Raw genomic sequence first — 19,419 nt, forward strand, 5'->3', positions numbered from 1 at the left:
GCCTCCCTCTCTCTATTGACTCTGGCACTTTGCACAGAGTTCATTACGTGATGGGCACTAAGCTTCATGAGAATCTGTCTCTAGCAAGTATTTACTCACAGAACAGCATGCAGCGGAGCCTAGCCTGGCAGACACTTTGAAGTCTAATTGTCTAGGTCATGGGAACCATCTCAAGTTAAGTGTCCGATGAAACTAACAGGGCCTGAATTTAGAGAGAGTGAGTCCTATAGGGATACATACAAGACAAAAAGGTCGCCCAATTTTATGATGCTAGAAAATAAAGAAGAGTCAACTGATATTTAATGTCACAGGAGGAACAACTTGCTCCTCAGAAGCAATTATGTACAGTAGCATCTCCAAACATTAGAACAATTTCAATTTCTTCCATTTTTTTTGTCCTCATTATTTAACCTTAACCTGTGATGAGTTTAATTGCAAATGAAATAAGCAGCAGTTGGCTTGCCAGTGTTTCAGCAGCAATGTAAGCGTCTGTTACGCTTGCTTGTAATGAATGTGGGTTTTCTGAAGGTCACTGTGTAGAAGCTGATCATTACAAACGTGTGGCCACATCTGTAAATTGGTAGATGAAATGCAACAACTAGTAAGAGCAGGAAGAAGATTACGGCTTAAAAGGCAGTTTAACAAATGATTAATACTAAATTAAAAATAAGGGTGTAAGACCTGGAAGTTCAAGGCAGTGAGCTTATCTAATTAATTGTTTAAAAGAATTTAAAAACACAATATGCATTCATTCAATAGAGATTCATTGCTTTCTATGTCTTAGGTGCAATTCTAGATTCCTGGGCTATAGCAGTAAACTAAAATGCAGATATTCCTGTTCTTCTCATGCTTACATACTATAGAGCAGAGAGAGAATTTAAAAAAAGTAAAAACTTGCAGAATGTTAGCTGATAACTGTTAGTATCATGTGGAAAAGAATTATAGAGGAGAAGTAAGGAAGAGCCCAGAAATGTGGTCATAATTAGAGATGATGGAGGCTGTCAAGGAAGGCCTCATTGAGGAGATAGTTAAGCAAAGGTCTGAAGGAGGTGAGCAAGAGAGCCATGCTGATATATGGGAAAGAGCATCGCAAGCAGAGACACCAGCCAGTGCAAAGGCCCTGAGGTGAGAGTGCACCTTGGTGTGTTTGAGCATGCAAGGAGGCCAGGGTGGCTGGACCTGAGACAGTGGTAGTGGGGGAGGGGGTTTGAGGAGTTTAGGAAATGTGTGAGAAGAAGTCAGATAATGGGGGGCCATATCATGTGTGTCTTGTAGGTCATCAAAAGTACTTTGTCCTTTCATCAGAGTGAGATCATAAGCCTTCAAAGGAATGGCATAAACTAATTTTAAAAGGATCTATCTGGTTATTGCTTCGAAAGTAAACCAAAGAGGAGAAAGTGGAAACAAGGATACCAACAATAGAGAGGATGATGCCTTGGACAAGAGTGATAGCAGTGGAGATGCTGAAAATGGTTGGAGTTTGTATAACTTTAAAAGATAGAGCTAATGGGATTTTCTGGTGGCTTAGATATAGGGTATGAGAGAAAGAGAGAAGTTAAGAATGACTCCAGGATTTCAGGCCTGCAACTAAAAGGGTGGAGTTGTCATTTCCTGAGGTGGGGAAGGCCACAGGCAAGGCGTGTTTGGAAGGAATGATCAGGGATTCAGTTTCAGACAGATCAAATTTGAGATGCCTACTAGACATCCAAATGGCATTGTCAAGTAGGCAGTGTATCATAAAGACTGGAATTTGGGAGAGTTGTCTGAATTGGAGATTTCTATTTGGGTAGCATAGGCATTATGCAGTCAAAGGGATGAGATCACCAAGGAAGTGAATGGAGATAGAGATAACAAGAAGGCCGGTGCTCTGCAGAACTTCTATTTTTGAAAATAGAAAAGTTTTGAGGATGATACTAGTTGTACTTTTAGTCAATTGAAGGATTGCAAAGGTTTGTATGACTTTGAGGATCTTTGCAATAGCTCCATTATCTCTCCCACCAAGAGCCAGCCCCCTCGTTCTCAGTAGTTATAAAAAACAACCTTACTGTTTTTCTCATATTGGTGGCTATGGAAGTAAAAGATGTTAACAATCAATTAACTTGAGTTGTCAACCCAACTTCTCTGCTCTGAAGATTCCCAGGGCTAGACTGACCATCTTCTGGCTCCCCGCAAGAAGCCAGCATGCAGACAATTCTGGAAAGGTCATTGTTCTTTCTCTTCAGATTCTTCTGTGACCTCCCTCGAAGCTCTCGTAGACGCCACAACATGGTCTCAGGCCCTCTCCTTTGCTGGGTCTCTGAAGACGTGTGACTGAGGAAGGGCAGCCTGCTTTGGTTGCCTCCTCGGCAACTCAGCCCCTTGGCATGAGTCTGGCTGGTGCCCGGAGGGGCACTGCCAAAGTCTGTTTATCTTTGTACTTCACTTCACAGTCCATGAGCAGAGCAGTCTTGCAGACAGACCTCCTCTGGTTTCCACCCCTCGGAGGTTCCCTTCCCTCCCAGAGAGCTGCTCTGAAGGCTCCGCTCAGCAAACACAGAAAGGAAGACCAGGAACTCCAGGTATTAGATCTTCCGGCTCAATTTCGATTTCCCGTCCCCTGAGGGAGGTCCAGTGCCTGCTAAATAGCCGGGAGGCCTAGAGCAGTCCCGAGACAGGGGCCGGGCCAGAGGCATCCAGGACTAATAGGGTCAGGGCTGAGGGAGGGCAGAGGCGAAGGAAAGAAGGCGTGGGGGTGAGTTGAAGAGAGCCACACACTGTCACATGTTATGCAACCGTAACTGATATTTCCATGGTAACCCTTCAGCGGGTCAGCCCACCTGCTGAGCCAGGTCATATTCCTCACAATATGATTTCAGCACAACATACTTTTAGACACTATTCGTCAGCCCAAATTATGTTTTCCTTTTCTTTTTTCTCAATTACACTTTATATTATATTCATTTCAGGCGTACAGCCTAGTGGTTAGATATTAATATAACTTATGAAGTGATTCTCCCAATATGTCTAATACCCACCTGACATCATACGTAGTTATTACAATATTATTGACTATATTCCCCATGCTGTACAGCCCTGTGACTATTTTGGAACTGCCAGTTTTTCTTTTGTAGTCTCTCTTTTTTTGTTTTTTGTTTTTTTGAACACATCCTATGTTTTCCTTAGACTTATCTTTTGTTCTTTCTCTTATAATTCTATCTGTTGTCACTCTACCCCTCATCTGAAGACCATCTTAAATATCACCTCGCTAAAGGAGGCCTTTGTTGGTTATCCTAACCAGAAATAATAATCTTGATTCTCTAATATCTCTTATGGCTCTTTTTACATGAAATTCACAGCACAGTTACTTATTCCCTTTTCTCCTGAATTTGATTGTAACCTCTTTAAAAGCAGAGGTTGTGTCTTACCCTTCTAACTTTCCTGGCATTCAGTAGGTGCTCAATAAAATGCCTGTAGAATAAGTGAGTAAATGCACATCTTGCACAGGTTTTTTTCAGATTAGTCATTTCTTCTTAGAAAGGGAAGAGAAAAGGGAGAGAGGATGGGGGAGAGCTAGTAGTTATGCCAAAAACTGATTTTATTTAGGTCAAAAATTTTACCCAGGATCACAATAATAAAAAGACAACACAATTTTAAAAATGGTTAAAATATTTGACAGACATTTCACAAAAGAAAATATACTAATGGCTAATAATACAGGAAATGCTCAACATCATTAATAATCAGGGAAACACAAAGTACAACCACAATGAGATACCACTTTATACCCATTAAATGGCTAGAATAAAAAAGATTGATAATGCAATGGGTTTGCCAACCTGCAACTCTCAGACCTCACTGGTGAGCCCAGGAAATGGGACAACCATTCTGGGCAAGTTTTGCAGTATTTCCTATAAAGTTAAATATACATTTATCCTGTGACCTAACAATTTTACTCTTAGATTTTTACACTAGAAAAATAATAAGCTGTGTAGGGAGGTGTCTATGGGATGGTGGGGCATGAGGGAACTTTCTGGGTGAAGAAAATATTTTAAGCCTTGACTGGGATAGAGTGGCATAGTTTTGCTAAAACTCATCAAATTCCACATTTGAGAAATGTGCATGTTATTGTATATAAGTTGTACCTCAATAAAAAATGAGCAACCTAGAAAGTCATGTACTCAACACTCCTGTGCACTTTAGGAATGCCCAAAAGAACCCTGCCACACTTCTTCAGCCATCTAACAGTATGATCTTGTGACGATCATTGAGTCAGAAAGAAAAACATAAAAAGGCTTATTTTTTCTGTACACCAAGGTGGCAGAGCCATGACCCTTAGATTTTCAAATGATTAGTTTGACCAGCGCAAAGAACAACGGTTAATTTTGAAGTTTATTTTTTATTGATACATGTAATGCAAACTCAAGGATATTATAAGGGATTTCCCCTTCTTAGTAGATACTTAAAATAGTAAGGGGGACCGTAATAGTATAGTCATTTTTAACAGTAAGTTAATCTTATTAGTGTGGGTTATATAATTTAGACCTTAGAGAACCCTGGTTATTATAGAAGGCATTGCATTTCAGGGTGTTCTTTCCTTTGGGATTATAAACACCAAGAATGCTTTCAAAATAAGATTAAAAGAAAAGAAGATAGTAAAAAATAGAAAGTATAAAAATAGAAAATGAGATTGCATATCTTGATTAAAAACCAATAAGTAAGAATGTTATTAAAATTAAGAAGGCTTTTTTTTTTTTTAAAAAAATATAGCAAAGGTTGGAGAATAGATCTTACTTTAGCTGTGGCATCTATTTAAAATTAGATTCTTTTCCGAGAAATAACTTTGGCAAAAGGTGGTAAACTAAGTGGGCAATTTTGTTTTTGCCAACTTTAGAGATGACTCTATTCTGTCATAATTACCTTTCAGAGGCAGACATACCTAGGCCATTCAGTCCTCTTTCTAGATGAAGTTTAAGCTTTTCCAAGTTTGGCTTTTACATAAAATCCCAACTTAGTCATGGCGATTTGATTTTCAGTTACAATTTATCAAATATTTATTGAGTACTTCCTTTCTTCTCTTTTGAAGTAGGGGGATTACAAAAAGTATATTAAGAGTCCATTTCCCCTGGGATCTTAAAGTCTAGTCTTGAGGAGGAAGTATGTGGAAAATAAAGTAATGAAGATTTTGACAAAAGTTCAACACAAGAATTAAAGTGATTAATGTTACTTTAGTACATACTTAGTTAAATGAATTTTAAGAAAACTGTGCTTGGAATTTGAAGAATGAGACTGGGCTCATCTTTGTTCTTTTCTACCTTTCTTTCTACTGGCCTCTCAGATGCTGCCACCCCCATTGTCCCTCTCTTCCTATACTGGTGGCTTTTCCCCTTAATTTAATTTTTATTAAAATTATGCATGGGCCCGCTTTTTATTTTTATCCTCACCTGAAGATATGTTTATTCATTTGTAGGGAGAGAGGAAGGGAGAGATAAATAGATAGGTAGGTAGGTAGATAGATAGATAGATAAACATCAATTGGTTGCCTCCCATATGTGCAAGGATCAAACCCGCAACCTATGTATGTGCCCTGATTGGGAATGGAACCTGCAACCTTTTGGTGTTCAGGGTGATGGTCCAAAAAACTGAGCCAACTGGTCAAGACTGGACCTATTTTTTAAAAAAGCAAATTACACTGGAAACTTGATAACCCCCACGGCAAGCCCCTGTGCTGCCCCTCCCTGCATTCTGCTTAAAAAAAAAAAAAATTATTGATTTTTTACAGAGAGGAAGGGAGAGGGATAGAGAGTTAGAAACATCGATGAGACAGCGATCAGCTGCCTCCTGCACACCTCCTACTGGGAATGTGCCTGCAAACAAGGTACATGCTCTTGACCGGAATTGAACCTGGGACCCTTCAGCAGTCCGCAGGCCGATGCTCTATCCACTGAGCCAAACCAGTTAGGGCCCTGCATTCTGCTTTTTGAAGAAGCAACCACTCTTAGCCTATGATATTTTTTCCATAATTGGAAATAGTTCTCCATGAATTGGCTTTAGATTCACCCACTGACTCTCTACCATGAAGATGGGGGTTTTGCTCTCTTCACCCTACACATACACCCACCTGGCATCCCCTCTACTCCCCTGAAATAGACTGAGGACATATTTGGATAAACCCATATTCAGTATTTTAGTTATTACAACTCTGCATATTGTAATTTAATTTCCTTTTTATGTAACTTTTTTGTTTCTTCATGAGATGTCTGCCTCTCTTTTTTTATTAACGTATCTTGGTTTGAGTGGACCTCTTGCTTAGTCTTGCCACGTGCTCTAAAGTTGTGTAAAACACCTCTCAAACCAGGTTTTCATACAGTCAGTCTTGTCAGATAATCTACCAATCCCTTTTTATTTCTAGAACTTTCTTTTGGCGTCCTCCATTCTCTAGCTCTGATATGGACGCCTGAGTCTCAAGATTCCCAGGCCCTGTCTTTTTGGTCATCCTAGGAATTACATTTGTTTCTCTCCTGTGTTGATCACTGCTTCTGAATTCCTCCCTTTTCCCCTTCTTGGTGGAACCAAGTGGGAAGGGTAGGGGAGATTTGGAGGCTTTTGTCAGCTAGACCAGCACTGCTGAAGGTGTGGTGCCCTTTGGCTATTGCTAGGAGTCTTTGATAAGGTCAGAAGCTTGTACTGGAATGTAAGTCAACTACTTTACTGTCCAGTTTGAACAACTTTGTTTTCATGGGAAGATTTAAATGCAGGTTAAACTTCAATGTCTGATTTTAACAAAACAGAGTTTTTATAAGTGACATTCATCATTTTCACCAGGAAAATCACATAACTTGGAAATGTTTTCAAACACCTATTCTACAGGCTCTTTCCAAATCACAAATTTCTTTAGAAAAGCAGCAACCTTTCTCATTCATTGGTGAAATATCACCTTTATCTTGAAGGAGTGGTTAAAGATATCTTTCAAAAATACCTTTTAGGCTCTGGCCGGGTGGCTCAGGTGGTTGGAGTGTCATCCTGTACACCAAGAGTCTGCAGGTTAGATTCCTGGTCAGGGCATATACGTAGGTCATGGGTTTTAGTCACTTTCTCTCTCTCCCGCTCTCTCTAAAAATCAATAAAAACATATTCTCTGGTGAAGATTAAAAAATATGTAGCTCTCAGGTTAAAAAAAAAAATCACAGAAAAGGTCAACACATTTTTTCACTTGTCTTTTTATAAAAAGAAGAATGCATAAAACTTTTTAAAGCATTTGCCATGAATTTACAACGAATCTCCACATAATACATATTTTCAGGGTCACTCTGCCCTCTTTCATGGAACCCTTACATTAAGAGAATAAGGCCATAAATCCAAGTAAGTGGGTGCATTTAATCTAAAAGCGAAGTAGAATTGTTAAAAGTGAGAGTGAGGATAAGTCTTTGACACTGTTTTCTTGGATGCATCCATTCCCTACCTGACACTTGAGGGATAGTGGTCATCCTATATAATAAAACCCTAATATGCAAATCGAACGAACGGCGGAATAACCGGTGGAATGATCGGTTGCTATGACGCACACTGCCCCCCGAGAGGGAGGTGACTGGCGGCAGGGGTGGGGAGGTTGGGGGGGAGGGTGGGGCCAGCCAGCAGGTGGCGCCAGGCTGCCAGCCAAGGCTGGTGCCAGTGGGGGCCCCCCAATTGCCCCTCCTGCCGGTTGCCTAACAGATGGTCCTGATCACCAGCCAGGCCTAGGGACCCTACCCTATATATTGGGAACAGTCTCTTAGATTTAAAAATTAAAACCTGGCAAGGCTACTCTAACACTGAAAAAACAGGATGATGCAGTGATGACATGCATGGACTCTGGCTTGCACATTTTGTGGTCATCTCTGATTCTGACACTTATACCTGTGTGACAAAGCCAATTACTTTTCTCTCTGCTTCAATTTTTCCACCCATAAGATGGGGAAAATGGTACCACTGCCTTAGAAGGATCATGTTATGTACTACTTTTTATAATTAGGGCAAAAAAAGTAGATGCCCATACAACAGCAAGATGCCTTTCACCTGTATGAAAAGTATGGTAACTGGTGCATGCAGCATCCTGGATTGCGAGAGGGATTTCTGACTGCTGGTGAAGGCCCGACATCCCCTGAGGGGTCCTGGATTGTGAGAGGGCGCAGGCCAGGCTGAGGGCTCCTCTCCGCCCTTATGCATTAATTTTGTGCACCGGGCCTCTAGTCTGTATATAAAATATTAGTAACACTTAATTTGTTCTTATTTTTAAAAGCGTAAATGTACATAGAGCCTCTACTATTTCCTTTTATCTCTACTGGGTTGACTGGTGCTTCTCCTGAGGTGCTGTGCTCCATTGGCAAGTACTTGACTAGATGCTCAATGAGTTTCTAAAGTAAGGCCAAACCAAGGAGGTGAAAAGACGGCACTGATGGATAGGCCGCAGGGAGTTGGAATTGACAGAACTTGATCAATGTTGGACATGGAGGTGTACATCAGAGGAAATGCACAAATAGGTACTTTTTCCATGATGTTTCTCCATGACGTTCACATCCCATCTCCCCCAACAATAAGTTCTTCCAGATATGAATACAATTATCACCTATACCAGTGATGGTGAACCTTTTGAGCTTGGCGTGTCAGCATTTTGAAAAACCCTAACTTAACTCTGGTGCCGTGTCACATATAGAAATTTTTTGATATTTGCAACCATAGTAAAACAAAGAATTATATTTTTGATATTTATTTTATATATTTAAATGCCATTTAACAAAGAAAAATCAACCAAAAAAATGAGTTCGCGTGTCACCTCTGACACGCGTGTCATAGGTTCGCCATCACTGACCTATACTCTTCCATCTTTGTGCCAGGCATTGTGCACCTAAGATTTTGTGCAAACTAGAGTGCTTTCCACCTATTTGCAGGCACATGTCTCAGAATTTTGCAAACAGCAGCTGTTCAAAATGTCTGTTTTTCCCCTATGAGAGGGCCTCCAGGCATGTCCACACCAAAGTGGCTGCCTGATCAGGCATCAGGATGGCATGGTGGAGTGTGGGGCCTTTGAGACTCAAAGAACAAGGGCTTTCTTCCCAACAATAGCCTATACAGCTGGGCAGAAAAGTACTAGCAGAAGTCTTTGTCCAAGCCAACAACATTCCCTACCCACAAACAGCTGCTCCTCCTAATGCCTACCTCTCGTCCAGAAAAAGAAAAGAAAAAATAGACTGATATATTCTTTTGTTCGTCTTACTCACAGCAGGGTTGGTCCACTGTATGCTCCTCCAAATGCATCTTTGTCAATAACTGACAGATATTTATTTTTGTTCAGGTAACTAGAGGGAGAGAGAGAAAATAGATTAGGTGAGATTAAGCGAGTTAATTGAAATATCAAAATAAAATGTGAACATAGTCCCCGTAGCTATTAAGAATTTGGAAATTGCCCTAGCTGGTTTGGCTCAGTGGATAGAGCGTCAGCCTGCAGACTGAAGGGTTCTGGGTTTGATTCTGGCCAAGGGCACATGCCCGGGTTGCGGGCTCCATCCCCAGTGCGGGGCGTGCAGGAGGCAGCCGATCAGTGATTCTCTCTCATCATTGATCTATCTCTTTCTCCCTCTCCCTTCCTCTCTGAAATCAATAAAAGTATATTTAGAAAAAAAGAAGAATTTGGAAATTTAAGAATTACCTTCTATGGCGTAAGCAGTCCAAAAAAAAAAATTATAGGTTTCAATTGTGCAAGGTTTATACACATTAATTATGGCACAAGTCTTTGAAAGTGAGCATGTTTATTGTTTGGTATGCATATGTAGATTTTACACAAGTTGCCTAATTCTCTGTTTTCCCAGCCAGTGGCAAATGTATTTTTCAATCCTCTTCAATACCAAGTGATTTACAATTTTTTCCTCAATATTTATCGGTATTCCCATTTACTTAAAAAATATATTTTTATTGATTTTAGAGAGGAAGGGAGAGATAGAAACATCAATGATGAGAGGCAACAATTGATCGGCTGCCTCTTGCATGTCCCCTACTGGGGGCCGCAACCCAGGCATGTGCCCTGATCAGGAATTGAACCATGACTTCCAGGTTCATAGGTTGACACTCAACCACTGAACCACACGACCTGGCTTCCCATTTACTGTTGAAGACTGGGCTTCAATCAGGAATGGAATGAAGGTGGTGAATGTGGTGAGTGATGAAGGGGACTGTGAGGGATTCAGACCTTTTCTTTGGGATAGGGTTGACAGATTTAGCAAATAAAAACACAGCCCAGATAAACAATGAATACTTGTTTAGTATAAGCATCCCCCGTGAAATTTTTGAAACAGTCTTATACTAAAAGTTAAGATTTGTTGTTTAACTGAAATTCAAATTTAATTGAGTAACCTATATTTTCTTTAACAATCCTGTTTTGGGGGGTTAGCTTATGCACATAAGATTACAGAATGTATCTTTTTGTGGAAGGGTTTGATGGGCACACTGAGCTTTCCAGTTTGAAACACATGGGGCATTTGAGGTTAAAATATTTTTGAAGCGACTCAAGTCACAAAGTGAGTCTGAAACATAAAGTTACTTCCAAATGGATAAAAGCTTCCAAGGGTTTTAAAACTGGCTTTCCCCGCTAGGCTTTTTAGAGAACAAAATTGTCTAAAAAGAAACAAAGCAATATACTAGTATATCCTTGTTATGAAGTGATCTAACTTTATGCCTGTTTAGAATAACTCACCCCATAGCATAACCAATTGAAAAGTTAGTGAGTGAGCCCCTGTTGGTGCAAAATTAGTACAGTGCAGACCCTTAGGAGGTATGCTCAGATACAGATAATGCTTCTTTCATTCTGTTTATGGTGTTTGCTCTTCATGATGGAAAATTCTCAAGGATGATGGCTAATAATAGTAGTGTGATATGAGGACTCATGGGCAGAAGAATTCCTTTTTCAGAGCCCTCACAGAGAAACTTCTTGGTTAATTGTCTGTTTCTCTCTTTCTCTGAATCAGAGTTGAGGAGAAGGAGGGCGGCTCCATTGGTGGCTGACTTGAGGGGAGGCAGCCTTGATTGCTGTTCAGAAGGCAAAGGCAGAAGCAGCGTGTCCATGGGGTTCCTGCCCTCAGCCTCTCCTGGTCCAGCAACTCCAGGCTTCTGTCGGGGATAGAACTTATTTTGAATGAGAGATGGCAGCCAGAGATGGGTCCCAACTAGAGTCGTGGGAGGAAGGAGAGTTTTACCAACCCCAACGAAGTCTCCCTCTCTTGGGCAGGATGCGGGATTAACCCAATAACGACGAGGTCTCAAACTGACGTTGTAAACTTTCTAAAGTCGCTGCCAGCAGGTTATCTTACCACACTCTCTCTCTCTCTCTTTTTAACTCTCAAAAATCAGTGTTTATTTTGCAAGTAAAATGCTCAAGAAACTTTAAAAAGGTCCAAAGGTCTAGAGATACCCAGGGTTCAGTTAAGATGATAGGCAGGTGCTGACTGTTGGTTTCTCCATTGCTAATGCCTAAATTTCAATGTGCTCAATTCTGTACGTCAATGTGTATGGTTCTTCTAGTTAGGGAGCGCTGAATTCCTCCGATTCTCAGCATACATCAACATTTACCACAATAAGAATGATAAGGAAAGCAGTGGCAGTTGCTATCATAGTCATTGCAAAGGGAAATATTTGATGACCCAGGGAGAAGCCTGGCACAGCAAATCCACGAATCAAAATCATTAATCCAGTAAAGAAAAAAAAGTATTTTCAGAATCTATATGAACACTTTCCTTGGTTATTCTCTGTAACCAGGTCTGTTGACTATAAACTTGAGATGTCAAGTTCATGATGAGTCTTTTCTTGTATTAATTCAGCTCTTTCAAAATGAGATCTCATCACACTCTTTATTTACTCATCATCTGTCTCCCCAACCAGAATACAAGCTCTTTGTCTTACTTATTGCTGCATCATTGGTACCGTCTTCAATGCCTCTGTTATTTGTTGAATGAATATGTAAATGAAAAAAATATCATTGCATCTGTCCTCCAAAATATTGAGGTAGGTGCTGCTAAACTCTTAGTGTGACACATATGATTGCTTTAAGGGAAAAATAATGGAAAATGAAAGATTAGAAGACTCAGCATATGGCGTGGTGGCCAACTGACCTTCTTTGATGGCTGTGACAAGGTAGATGGTTTACAAATGCCATAGGGATGTGGCTCAGACATGGCCTCTTCAGGCAGTGGCTGGACGCCATGCTTCCTGGGCATTGTTAAGTCTGAAATGGAAGGCTCAGCTAATCTCCTACATATACAGGGCCCAACTAAGATGCTACAGCAGCCAAAATGGGCCTTCTGGATGAATGGCTATCACCTAAGGTTCTCAGTCACAGGCTTCATCTAATTATTGGCTGACTCTTCTTCAACTCCACGGAGTTCCTTTGCTCAGTGATAGAGCAGGCAAAGAGCCACCTTGGAGAAAAGAACTGGAGAGAAGATCTTGAACAGCATGATTTTGTAAAAGGCCAATTAAGCTCAGGATAAGGGTCACGCTGGCTTGTGTCTCTTTTTGTATTCTTTGGACCATGCAGCTCGCAGAGCACATTCTGTTCCCAGACTGCTGGAAGTCAAGTAACGACTGGTGAGCTCGTCTCAGCTTATCCTCATCATCCCCGAGTGCCGCGAGGGAAAATCGGCTTGCTCTCATCATTACGAATCACTGTAGAACTAAATAATTGCTTGTCCAATTCTGCAGTGTTTTTGTCTGATATTCAATATGCCCCCAAGGAGGCTGGTTGATAAGCATTGTAGATTACCAGAAATGCTGCAGGAGATTACAAACTGGGAAAGCCAGCCAGAGTCCAGGAGGGGAGAAGGAGGATGGAGAGAAGGTGCAGCCAACTTGAACGGAGATGAACTGAGTCTTGGGGGAGGCTACGTTCTGTAAAACCAACATGGTTGTTTGGCCACTTTACCTCTTAGAGATAATTGGGTGCTTAGAAATGAAACTGTCCCCTTGCCTTTAGCATGTGGAGGGCTGCCTTATTTAGCTTTTAACCTTAGGTTCAGATGGTTGATATACCTTCCATCTGAATCTAAAGGAGTGGATGGGGAAACATCTAGATAAGCTTTAATAGCCAGGAAGAAGTGCTTTCATTGGCCCCATTTACCACATAATATTTCCTGGAAATGTCGGTCTAGTTAAACCAATTCCTTGACCATGACTTACCCTGATTCCCTGGAATCCACATTCTGTCAACCAGCTAGGGTATCAATCACAAATCTTGGTAGGCTATATGGGTAACTACCCCCAGACAATGATTATTTCCTAAGGGTCTGTGTGATCATTGTAACTGTCTGTTGCGATGAACATAAATGAACTTAAAAAGTCTTAGAAAGTCTTAAGAGTCAGAGTTGAAAGGAAAGACTTCTTGAAATTTATGATTTCTGCATACAAATACTGGAAAGGGCTTGGGGGGAAACAACTGGTATCTCCTTTAAAAGCAAGATAGACACTGCTACATGTGTTTTCAACACCTTTTCATTCTCTGGAGGACATAAGCCTCTTCGAGAATTTCTTGGGAGAAATGAAGTTCTTCCTAGAAAAGATATGTCAGATTTTTTGGGTGGGGGGCTGTTAAGAAACTTTAAGTACTGTGTCTCCCACAGTTAAGGAAGAACACTGTGATCAGGAAAGTGAAGATGTTCAGGGATGAGTTGGGGAAGAACATGCAATAGAAGAACTCAGTATGTACTCTGGATACAATGTTATGGCCTCACTCTTGGTACACAACAGCCATCCAGTGAAAACATGTTGGATGAATCAAGAAAGTCCAGTTGCTGGGTAATTCCTAGCTAGAGCCACCCTCTGTATCATGTTTAGACTAGAGGCCTGGTGCACGAATTCGTGCACCAGTGGGGTCCCTTTGCCTGGCCTGTGGAATCAGGCCAAACCAGCTCTCCAATATCCCCTGAGAGGTCCCGGACTGAGGATTCCGAGAGGGTGCAGGCCAGGCTGAGGGACCCCATCAGTGCACAATCTGGGCCGGGGAGGGGCGCGAGAGGTTGGCCAGCTGGGAAGAGACCATAGGAGGGCTCCAGGGTATGTCTGGCTGGTCTCACTCAGTCCCGATCAACCAGACCCCAGCAGCTAGCTAACCTACCAGTCAAAGCGTCTGCCCCCTGGTAGACAGTGCATGTCATAGTAAGCAGTTGAGCAACCTCAGCATATCATTAGCATATTATACTTTGATTGGTTGAACGGCCGCCTGGACAACTGGACACTTAGCACATTAGCCTTTTATTATATAGGATGAGGAAGTGTGTCAGAGGGAGGAGTATGACACTGTGGCAAGGGAAGATGTGGTTGCTGGTGAGCGTTGCTCTCTGGGACACATTTCAGCTCCAAGATGGAATTTTAGCCTGTGTCTCCATAATTCTGGTAGGGGATACTTGGGCTGGCATCGGTTTGTGTTGTGAGACCCTCATGGGAACACTTCTGTGGGGAACCGTAGTTCCCTGCCATAGTATTTGTCATTTGGAATTAAAGGGAACCTTTGCCCAGCCCTCATTGCTCTGTGGAAATCCTTTGGTAGCAGAAATCAGGATACTTGTCTATAAACAGTCACAGGTGAGAGAATACACAGGGTTTAAATAGAAAGAGAAAGCCAGCCTTGGAGCATCTCCCACAAGCTTTTTAAACACTTACTGAAAAATAATGGCTTGCTTAATCCTATAATCTTCTCTATCATCATCTTTTCCCCAGTGCTCCAAGCTGCAGTGTTTTGCTTTTAATCAGCTAATATACGATGCTAATTAGTACATGAATTGTGTTGACTTCCCTGTTCATAATGATTAGTGTTTCATTCTTAGTACATCAAAACGGTACTCTCCTCCCTCCCATCCAAATGTCTACTGTCAGATAGTAGCTACTTACTGGAGTTTGACAATAGAAAATACAATACAGAGAATTAGACATTTTGAGATAAGCAGCACATTCCCACACCAGATTGGGTGGAAAGAGAGGATGGAAAGGAGGTTCCAAAGAATGAACATGTGACTTTACTTGCAGTTCAACTTCTGTGGAACAGAGGATGCTTGTGTTTTCTTTAATTTTACATCTGAGTGATGACAGAGTGCTTGGTTCTATGTGAAATCGCAGGACCAGGTGCTCTTCCACGTCTGCCATGATTTTCGTGAACTTTTAACTAATTACTCAACAGCGCACATTCTCAATGTGGAATTTGTCCAACTTGGCTGCAGTCGTGTTCTTCAGTTTTACTAACAAAAATGGGTCTCAATGAAGCCAAAGCTGCTAATTTCAGTAAATTGGCATGAAGTGGATGATGGGGAATAAATGTTCTTTGGATGACATATTGTTTAAATTCGAACCTAGAGATATTTGAAAACACTTTTGGAGAATTTACCAAATTGTTAACATGCTATGTGCGAGCTTTGAACACTAACAATAATCATGAGATATTGATGTGTGTAGATGAGCTTGAAATCACAATTAGTATTGATAACAGAGGCATCAATACTGTGTTAAAATCACAAAGTGAATACTATTTCATTATTGCTATGGAAACTTGACCACCTCCTACAGGTTAACCCTTATCTTTCTTTAGTCCCAGGCCCTCCTTGTCACGATCATCTTGATTTTGTCTTGGATTTACGTGATGCCTTTACTGAAGGGCTAAAGCTAATAAAAAATAAATTTCTGCCGAAACCGGTTTGGCTCAGTGGATAGAGCGTCGGCTTGCGGACTGAAAGGTCCCAGGTTCGATTCTGGTTAAGGGCATGTACCTGGGTTGCGGGCACATCCCCAGTAGGAGATGTGCAGGAGGCAGCGGATCGATGTTTCTCTCTCATCGATGTTTCTAACTCTCTATCTCTCTCCCTTCCTCTCTGTAAAATATCAATAAAATATATATATATATAAAAAATTTCTATCAACTAGGAATCAGAAACTTAGGGTAGAACGATGACGAGATGGAACATTTGTTTTTTAACAGGAGGAGAGTTTCAAGTTTGGATTCAAAATACTGATTGGGAAAAAAAAAGATTTTTGTTTTTTATTATGATTTGATCTGAACTTTCAAACCCCCAAATATTTTTATCCAGATACTTCTTATCTTTTTCCCATGCTTGTCCACTAACTTTTATCAGGAATTGGGAGAAATAGACTGTATATTTCATCACATAATGGCCATTCTCACCGAATATCTTTACCTAGTCCAGAGGTTCACAAACTATGCCCATCCAGTCACATCCTGCTTGCTGACTGCTTTTGTACATAAAGTTTTATTAGAACACAGCCACATCCAGTTTTATGTATTGTCTATGGCTGCTCTCATACTACAATGGCAGAGGTGAGCAGCTGCAACTGAGATCCTATAGCTCAGAAAGTCTGAAATATTTGCTCTCTGACCCTTTTCAGAACGAATTTGCTAGTCTTTGATCTAAACTTTTAAAAATCAGGAAACAAAAGATTTTTTATTAAGAAATATTTCCCACATTGGTTGAACTCCTCCAAATAACTTTAACATTTCCCATGAAAGTGCAAAAAAGTATGGTGAGATGGCGCACTGCTTTCTTTCTGTGTTTCAAGGGATGGTTACAATGACTAGAACAGACTGTAATTCAGGGCACCAGTGAATTAAAATCCATCATCTCCCATAGAACAACACTCTGCCATAAGCGAGGCCTCTCGAAGAGCTCATGAGATGGTCTGAGGAGAAAGCTGGTGGAAATGTTGAGTCTCCCTACATAATTTCTTCATAGTTTTAATTTCAGAAGACCACCAGATGATCTGAAACTCTCATGAGCTCTCAGATTCTACACAGGCCACCTCTAGAATCAACCTTGTTAAGTTTACATGCCTTACAACAAGGTGGTATATTAAAAGAATCTTCTTAGTAACATTACCCCAAAAGACCAGAGCTTCAAGAGTTTCCTAGGAAATTCTACATGCAGTATCCCCATCTTGAATATGAGTAATTCAGTATGCTCTATTAAAAGATTGGGCTAGTCCAGGTGTCCTCAAACTTTTTAAACAGGGGGCCATTTCACTGTCCCTCAGACCATTGGAGGGCTGGACTATAGTTTTAAAAAAACTATGAACAAATTCCTATGCACACTGCACATATCTTATTTTGAAGTAAAAAAAACAAACAGGAGCAAATACAATATTTGTATTTGCATGTGGCCCACGGGCCATAGTTTGAGGATCCCTGGGCTAGTCCATCTAGATACTTTAACTTTGTACAGTCATGAATAGCTTTTTATTTTTTACTTATTTATTTTTAATCCTCACCCAACAGTATATTTACTGAGAGAGAGAGAGAGAGAGAGAGAGAGAGAGAGAGAGAGAGAGAGAGAAACATTGATGTGAGAGAGAAAAGTTGATCAGTTGCCTCCTATACTCATCCTGTCTGGGGAAGTAACCCACAACCTAGGTATGTGCCCTGACCAGGAATTGAACCCATAATGTTTTGGTGTATGAGACGATGCTTTAACTTAGCTACCCAGTCAGGGTGGTCATGAATAGCTTTTAAAAAGCAACACTCAAAAAAAAAATCAATACTCATAAATTCACAATGGAAAGAAAGTTCAGTGAACACAGTTTGGGGATACTCCCTCCTACCCCATTTCTTCTCTTACCAACAAAAGAAGAGAATTGGGGACAGAAATTATTGTTTCTTTGTAAGTTTTTCTTTTTTCAATAGAAAATGTCTCTAAACTCCTTTGATATTCTGCAGCTGATTTTATGGCCAAAGTCATACACTGAGATCCACTTAGCCCAGCAGAGTGTCCTAATTATAGAAGCTACAATTTTGGAAATCTCTTGAAGTCTTTGTGCAGTTCTCTAAACATGACCTAAGGCCAATTATGAGTAGGTATAAGATATTTTTAAGAAAATGGTCAATATTTGTGGCCCAACTTCAACCCCAATTCTTTGAATTTAATAACTGTTTGCCATGCCAACCTTTCATTCAAGGTTGAAGGACCTTACTAGTATTTGGAAGCTCGCTGAGTTGGTGTATGGGTAAAGTCAGGTCTTTACTAATGACCCCGTTCCTTGGTATGACTGTTCTCTGAAACTTCTGGTTGTATCTTGTCTCGAGTGGCCTCCTTTCTCTCACATAAGTCCACTATTCTTCCCAATTGCAAGATGTTTTAGCTTCCATATTTCAGGCTGAGTTAAGAAGTCTAAACATTCTCCTGGGCTAAGAAACAAGTGGTCAAGGTGGAGTTGGGTGAACAGGCCTTGGTGGTGGCTGGCAAGTCATCAATGATGAATTATAGCAGGACACAGGGGATCCAGGTTTTGGCTTTGGCTTGGCATCTAGACAGCTCTTTCAAATTTAAAAAGCCAGGTTAAACACACACACACACACACACACTTTTTAAAAAGCCATGTGCTCACTTTGGGCTTCATATGTAAAATGTGGCGATTGGGCAAGAAGGTTGATACAGGTTTTCCACATCAGCAGTTCTTGGTGTTTGCTTTCCACTGGACACACTGGGGGAGATTTTAAAATCCCCATGCCCTGCCTACACCTGGACTAATGAAACCAGAATGTCTGGTGGTAAAACATAGGCACTAGTGTTTCCAAATCTCTTCAGGTGATTCAAATTAGCAGGCAGCAATGAGAATCATTGCTTTGTAGACCTAAAAGTCTGAATTTTATGCACCTAATGTCTATCCTTAAAAAATGATAACTGAAGATGATGGAGGGTGATACCTTCAATGACTAAATATGGAAAAATAAAGAAGCACATAATTTAAAGCATAGATCCTAATCTTGGGCTTAAAATTTTTTTGCTGTAGAAGCAAAAGTTTTAGAAATGAATTATGTTATATTCATGGTTGGTTTCTGGTCCTTTTTCTCATCCATCATTCTGGAAAGTCAGTTTTGGTCCAGACAAGAGTCAACTGGACACACTGAATTCAAAAGCCATATTATCAGCTCTGGGTTGAAGGTTTCTTCTCTCTCCCTACCCCTTCGCTTGCTAATGAGGCTCTCTGTTGCCTTAATGATAATCTCTTGATGTCCTCAATGTCCAGAACAATGTGACAGTTTTCTGAAATCTTTATACCCTAAGTATTTACAAACTGTCTTAATTATTTTAAGAAGTCCCAATACCCTACTTCTGTCATAGAAAATTGGAATTGGGATGATCATTTCTCTCAGAGTCAGGGCTTTCTAGGAATAGTTGAATCAAAGAGGAAAATATTTGGTTAGATCATCTAACATCAAAATCAAAGGCTAATAATTTAAAAAATGTGTTAAATCTAGGGGAAATAATACTTATATCTCCAAGCAAGGAGGCAATGTTATTGTATATTCAGTGTTAAGATATTTTCCATCTGAAATGCATAGCTGGATCTGGGTACATTTCTTCTTAATGTGCTTTGACCCTTGATATTGCTGCCCTCAAGTTGACCCCGCCAGAATGTAAGTTCAGT

General features: G+C 40.6%; 1 protein-coding gene across 2 annotated transcripts in view; it reads right to left on the reverse strand.

Annotated features, from left to right (window-relative positions):
- Positions 1-19,419, reverse strand: part of TSHR (thyroid stimulating hormone receptor) — a 96,592-nt gene that overhangs the window by 10,259 nt on the left and 66,914 nt on the right. Inside the window, exons 8-9 of one of the 2 annotated variants that reach the window (XM_059663870.1) lie at positions 9,234-9,311; positions 9,103-9,151 (exon numbers count right to left, since the gene is read on the reverse strand). In XM_059663870.1, the coding sequence (XP_059519853.1) occupies positions 9,103-9,151; positions 9,234-9,311 (127 nt within the window). Of the gene's footprint in view, positions 1-9,102; positions 9,152-9,233; positions 9,312-19,419 lie in introns of those variants that run through there. The other variant, XM_059663781.1, reaches the window with a different exon arrangement.

This window comes from Myotis daubentonii, chromosome 1 (assembly GCF_963259705.1).
Source record: "Myotis daubentonii chromosome 1, mMyoDau2.1, whole genome shotgun sequence".
NCBI lineage: Eukaryota > Metazoa > Chordata > Mammalia > Chiroptera > Vespertilionidae > Myotis > Myotis daubentonii.